This window comes from Eretmochelys imbricata, chromosome 7 (genome assembly GCF_965152235.1).
Source record: "Eretmochelys imbricata isolate rEreImb1 chromosome 7, rEreImb1.hap1, whole genome shotgun sequence".
In the NCBI taxonomy this organism is placed as follows: domain Eukaryota; kingdom Metazoa; phylum Chordata; order Testudines; family Cheloniidae; genus Eretmochelys; species Eretmochelys imbricata.
In genome coordinates this window covers 123,150,666-123,157,328 of record NC_135578.1, presented here as the reverse complement: position 1 = coordinate 123,157,328, position 6,663 = coordinate 123,150,666, and the positions used below count along the sequence as shown (strand labels likewise).

The 6,663-nt window shown below is 48.5% G+C and overlaps 1 protein-coding gene across 17 annotated transcripts in view; it reads right to left on the bottom strand.

The window, feature by feature from the left end:
* Nucleotides 1-1,556: 1,556 nt before the first annotated feature.
* The window catches only part of BTRC (beta-transducin repeat containing E3 ubiquitin protein ligase), a 167,735-nt gene continuing 162,628 nt past the window's right edge, over nt 1,557-6,663 (bottom strand). For all 17 annotated transcript variants that reach the window (XM_077823297.1, XM_077823302.1, XM_077823300.1 and 14 more), the window contains 2 exons: nt 2,920-3,111; nt 1,557-1,883 (listed from right to left, as the gene is read on the bottom strand). In XM_077823297.1, coding sequence (XP_077679423.1) covers nt 2,950-3,111 — 162 coding nt within the window. In that variant the 3' untranslated portion in view covers nt 1,557-1,883; nt 2,920-2,949. The remainder of the gene's footprint in view (nt 1,884-2,919; nt 3,112-6,663) is intronic.

The window sequence follows — 6,663 nt, the reverse complement described above, 5'->3', positions numbered from 1 at the left end:
ACCCCCGGCAGAACAAGGCTGGCGAGAATGTACCAGTCAAATCTCCCATCTGCCAAGTTCCAACCTTAGCTGAGGAGATAAAGGGTTCTAGTTTCCCAGTGCAGGACAGGACAAACTCCCAGTGAAGGCAATGGGTGTCGTTCAAGACCTGCAGTGGGAGAACTGGGCCTAAGGTTTGTACCAGAAATTTTGACAGACCCTCAACTGAGGTTGGAATGACTGGAGATTATTTCATTTAACCCTTCCTCTTCCAAAAGCAAGGCCTTTCGGATTGCTGTTCCTGCTGCAGTGGGGAAGCCAGCGCCTGCGGGGTCCCCCACTGGCCCTTCTGGTCTAGCTGACTGGCTGAGACGTGGAGAATTGCTCCTCGTGTTCTGCCTGCCAGCGGGATGCTCTCCATTCTGAGCCACAGTAGTTCTCAAAGGTCTCAGCTAGCATGTGAAGGATCAGGGTGATTATCAGACATGGGTTAATTATCGTCCTGTTCCTAAACTGTAGTGCAGAGAAGGCTGGGGCTCAGGAAGGTCACAAGGCTCATCTCCCTCGCCCACAGTGGGGACTGGCAGCGCCAGCCCCCAGAATTACTGCAGAGCTGGCCTAGAGGTACAGCCAGCTGGCCAAGATAGACAATCCCACTGGTTAAACCAATGAGAAAACACGCATGCCTGTCCCAGCCAACTGGCTGTATCTGCCCTATCAGCCACAGGACCCCACCCAGCCATGCCCTCCTGGGTCACAGTGCACCATGCTGGCCACTGCCAGAGACAGGATGTTGGGCTACTTGGGCCACTCATCTGACTCACCACAGCAGCTCTTATATTCTTATTTAGGGATGTGGTCAGCCACAAAAGCCCCCCAAAGCTGGGCTAACAAGGTCCTCTGCGGCTCCCTCTTCCACCCTCTGGCGGTGGCATCTCCTGGGGGAGGAGGAAAGAGGGAGCCAGAGTCTTCTCCTCACCCCAGCCTCACGTTTCTATCTGATCAGAAGTAGAAATCGTAAACCATTAACAAAATCCGCACGGCCTTCGGGGCCAGTAGCAGGAGAAACAGACCCCTGCCCTGGGTACAGAGAATGTCTTTGACAGTGAAATACTGCCCCCTGCCCTCCTGGAACTGATTCCCACCCCTAGGCAATATGGGACTTGGGCAGAAGCCAGTTTAGCCTTTTGTGGACTGGCACTGCCCAGACTGGCAGCCCAATGACTGTGGAGGGAAATTGCAATACACATCCAGCCTCTAAAGAGTTAGAGGGACAAGCAAGAGATGAAAGCAAGAGGCGGATTTGGCTCCAAACTGTCAGCTTCAGATGCTGAATAGCTCCACAAGCCCCACTTTCCGGACAGAATGCCCAAAGGCAGCAGGGGCTCTCACCTCCTCTCCAACACGGCGTTTGTTGCTTTTCAGAGTCAGCAGTTACATGGTCTTACAAAAGCCCAGCAATGATGTTGTTTAATATTCTAAGCAGCAGCCCCTTCCCCCCCCTCGGAAGTGACTCTCAGCAGGATGCACAGTGGCAATGAGTCTTCTGTTTAACACCAAAGCAACAAATTCTGGCAACACGTTAAATATATTTATAGGACATCTGTGACTGGGGCAAGAGGGAAAAACAGGGGAGTGAGGAGGGGAGTGGCTAGGCAGAGGGGAAAAGGAAGAGGGCTGGTTTAAAAACGTTAATCGTTCATGAAAGACCAAAGACATCTTCTGATATAGCAGCACTTCAGCAGTCAGCTGCGCTGAGCAGACCCTGTCGGAGATCAACCGCAGGCCAACTTTGTTCTAGAAATGAATCTGAGAGCCTCTCTCTTCCGCAAGGATTGGTTACGTGGATAGTTCTTTTGTCCCGGCATTGGCAGATAATTTAAATACTGCAGCTTAAACGAGTTCTGAAAAAAAAAGGAACAAGAAGAGCCCTTTTTTGCACCAAACTCATCCTTTTAAGGAACACCTCTCTCATTTCCCGTGTATTCTGAGGAGGTGGCTGGTGCTGGGTTGAGAGCTCTGGAGAGTCCAGGTGTATTTACACACTGAACAGGGGGCGCACAGTGCAGGTGGTGCTCCCACGCCCTGTCACAGAGAACCTGCCTCACCCCCACCAGTGAAACTAAACTGCCACCCAGGGCCGCAAAGGCAAGGGTGGCAGATACGCTAACCACAGGGTACAACCCAAGCCCATCCTAAGCAGCACCCTCCATAATACCCCACACACCTCCAAGTCAAATCCAGCTCGATGATTAATCTGGTCATCCATTAAGATCCCCCGTAACAGCCCAGAAGTGGTAACTCTCCTTGCTGGGATAAAAGCTAGAGGGTTAACACTACACACACACAGGCAAAGCTTGATCTTAGCAGCCTACAACTCATGCGGCTAGGGCGTTGGGCCTTATGAATAGATAATACTATACATCAGCAAATTTCCATTTAATCAGGCTGGACTCGCTCGTCTGTACCTCCTCCACTGGCCAAATCCATTATCCTGCATTCCCCAACTTTGGGAGAACGGAGCCGTCACTACCTAGGAGGAAGTGCAATTGCCATGATTTGGCAGAACCTTCTAGCTTGGTGACAACTGCCCAGTATCAAACCACCTGCACCCCCATGTTAAGCAGCAGCTCCTCCATTCACTCTGAAGAACCTCCCCTCGCCCATGCCCCACTCTTCCTGGCTGGGTGGCAACAACTGCTGATTTAATTGTTGAGGGGAAGCTGGGCCAAAAGGGGAACTGGGTATAAGGACTGCAGGTGCCACATGCCAGGAACCCTTCAACAAGTCCTGCTCGAAGGTACCAAAAGGTTCTCTGCCTCCTGGAGGGATAACTACCACCAGCCAAGATGGGAGATACTGACCACCCAAACAAATCATTCCAGCTCAACGTTTGCCTCTTCTCCCCAGTGCCCACATGTCCTTGTGCCCCGTTTTTACCTGTGCGCGTGAGGTACAGTGTAGTGTTATTTATCTGGAGATGTAGGTGTATGTTCTGGATGGGGAGCGGGTCGATTCTGCTTGGGCAGCTGGGTCATTCAGGAAGTCCCACATGAGGATTGTGTCATCGTGCGAGCTGCTGATGATCTGGAATTCGTCGAACTGGAGTCGAAAGACTCTCCCAGAATGCTCCTAACCAGGAGGGTCAGAGAGACAGCAGGGATTACTTTACAGACTGCCTGGCTGCTGGGAATGCATGGTGAACATTAATAATTGATACAGTTTTTGGTCAGTAAACCCTATATGGCTACTGTGTGCCATTATCTCTGTGGTACAAGCTAGTTGCGTAAAAGTACATCTGCCATATTTGGAACCTGGCCCTTCAGCAGGGAACACACACCAGAGCAGACACGTGCATGGAGACATTGCTCCCTGAGCCCCATGCCCTTAAACCGAGCACTCCTCATAGGACAGCTCTTCTCCAGAGCGGCTACGTGTGGCTGACAGAGCGATAGCCTCATACCTCCTACTATGCAGCTCAGCACTGCCTCCATAGCATTTCCACCAGCAGTGGGTTATAGGGGAACAGGGACAGTTTGGCAATTGACCAACCTGATTGCCTTCTATGATGAGATAGCTAGCTCTGTGGATATGGGGAAAGCGGTAGATGTGATATATCTTGACTTTAGCAAAGCTTTTGATACAGTCTCCCACAGTATTCTTGCCAGCAAGTTGAAGTATGGATTGGATGAATGGACTACAACGTGGATAGAAAGCTGGCTAGATCAGGGTTCAATGGGTAGTGATCAACGGCTCGATATCTAGTTGGTAGCCAGGATCAAGCAGAGTGCCCCAGCGATCGGTCCTGGGGATGGTTTTGTTCAACTTCTTCATTAATGATCTGGATGATGGGATGGATTGCACCCTCAGCAAGTTCGTGGATGACACTAAGCTGGGGGAGAGGTAGGTATGCTGGAGGGTAGGGATAGGTTCCGGGGTGACCTAGACAAATTGGAGGATTGGGCCAAAAGAAACTTGATGAGGTCCAACAGGGACAAGTGCAGAGTCCTGCACTTAGGACAGAAGAATCCCATGCACTGCTACAGATTAGGGACTGAGTGGCTAGGCAGCAGTTCTGCAGAAAAGGACCTGGGGATTACAGTGGATGAGAAGCTGGATATGAGTCAGCAGTGTGCCCTTGTTGCCAAAAAGGCTAACAGCATATTGGGCTGCATTAGTAGGAGCATTGCCAGCCGATTGAGGGAAGTGATTATTCCCCTCTATTCAGCACTGGTGAGGCCACATCGGGAGTATTCTGTCCAGTTTTGGGCCCCCCACTACAGAAGGGATGTGGACAAATTGGAAAGAGTCCAGCAGAGGGCAACGAAAATGATTAGGGTGCTGGGGCACATGACTTATGAGGAGAGGCTGAAGGAACTGGGCTTATTTAGTCCGCAGAAGAGAAGAGTGAGGGGGGATTTGATAACAGCCTTCAACTACCTGAAGGGGGGGTCCCAAAGAGGATAGATCTAGGCTGTTCTCAGTGGTGGCAGATGACAGAACAAGAAGCAATGGTCTCAAGTTGCAGAGGGGGAGGTCTAGGTTGGATATTAGGAAAAACTATTTCACTAGGAGGGTAGTGAAGCACTGGAATGGGTTACACCTAGGGAGGTGGTGGAATTTCCATCCTTAGAGGTTTTTAAGGCCTGGCTTGACAAAGCCCTGGCGGGGATGATTTAGTGGGTGCTGGTTCTGCTCTGAGCATGGGGTTGGACTAGATGACCTCCTGAGGTCTCTTCCAACCCTAATCTTCTATGATTCTATCTATGAATTGATCCTGAGTCTCCTGCTTGGCACTGTTGCTACTGCTGAAGGAGGAAACAGCTTAAAATGGAAGAGACAAAGGGGACCATTATAAAGTCAAAATGACATTGTAATGATTCCTCCTAAGCAGTTGTAAACGTAGCCGCAGGAAAGGCCCTTCTTTAGAGGCAGTTTGTATTCTTCTAGGAGGCTGAGTGGAAAGAGTACGGCAATCTACGCCAGATCCTGCACATTGTAAAGCACAACTCACTACACTTTCCTACATGTGCTGGCTAGCTGTTATTGGTGCTCCCTGCTGCAGGCGTGGGCAGCAGCTTCCCTGGTCAAAAGGGAATCATTGCAATCAAAACCAGCACAATGCCTCCTGACTTTAGTATCAGTATGTGGCTCCTTGTTATGCCTTCCACGCTGCCAGACGTGGTATAAAGAAAACCAAATGTGATAAGATATTCTAACCACGACAGCTAGTTTTAAGATGGGTAAATCACAAAAAATGAAAGGTCTCTCAAATATACTCATCAACAGAACAGTTGCCCACCGAACAAGAAGCTACTGTTTTGACAGAGCAGGACTCTGAAATGCAGCTCCTTTTTGAATGCAAGGAAAAAGGACCGTTCCATAGTTGTAAGGCAAGTTCTATTTTGTTTTAAATAAGGTTTGTCTTACAAGTAGCATCCTTAGTTTTAAAATTCTAGTTAATTAAACAGACAGATACTCCAGGAGTCTGGCTTGGCATGTATTCAAATAAGAATGGTGTTTCGTGTGCCCAACAGACTAGAGCTCCTGCTGGGGAAAGTCACGACAATAGCAGGTGCCACAAGGAGACTGAAAGAGACAGGTACTTTGAAAGACTGCTTTGAAAATGAACTTTTCAATCAGTGTTTACTAAATGAAATCCCTCTACCTAAAGATCCTATGCACTAATCACTCTGCTTGCCCTTTAAAATCACAGGGGCAGCTGGTGTGATGCACGCTTCCCATTGTAAGTTAAAGCCAAAAGAACCTGGCCTCCTTAGCTTGAAATGTAAAGCTGCGCCATACTTATTTCTCAGCTTGGGAAGCTGCTCCATCCAAAGGAGGGAAAAATGAAAGGAACTGGCACGCAGCGAGCATTTGTTATCTGCAGACTTTTCTCCTACTGCTTGAAAATTGAACACAAACAGCAGGAGGCTTGCAACGTTTATTGAGAGGTTTCATTTTGGAGGACGAGGGAAGAAAAAAGAGCATGAATAATCGGATACTAGGATGCTCTGCAGTTACAGGCATGAAAGACCCTAAAAGTAATGCTCCATGCCCTATCTTCTCCCCTTAGCTCGCTCACTCCTACAAACGGGGATTTCTAGGCATCCATTCACAGATTCCTACAATGTTTTCATCCCACAATTTCTGATTTATAATGCAATTATTCAGGATACCTGTATTTTTCACTGCCGGAAAATGCAAATGGAATTGCACTAGTTAAATTAAGCCTCCCAGGTTAGCAGAAAAACCACAGTGCCCAAGCAGGGTCTAAGATTGGAACAGGATCAACACTGTTAATGTATGGTTTCAGAGTAGCAGCCGTGTTAGTCTGTATTCGCAAAAAGAAAAGGAGTACTTGTGGCACCTTCGAGACTAATAATTTTATTTGAGCATAAGCTTTTGTGAGCTACAGCTCACTTCATCGGATGCATACTGTATTTTCCACTGAATGCATCCGATGAAGTGAGCTGTAGCTCACGAAAGCTTATGCTCAAATAAATTTGTTAGTCTCTAAGGTGCCACAAGTACTCCTTTTCTTTTTACTGTTAATGTATGGAAGTCTCAGACTCTCTGGGTCTGTATATTCACAGGCACAGGGCCGCTCCATGGTTTGCAGCTGATACATGACAAAGGGGTTTTTTGGGTACGAGCCATTGCACTATTTGCAGTTCTGCTGTG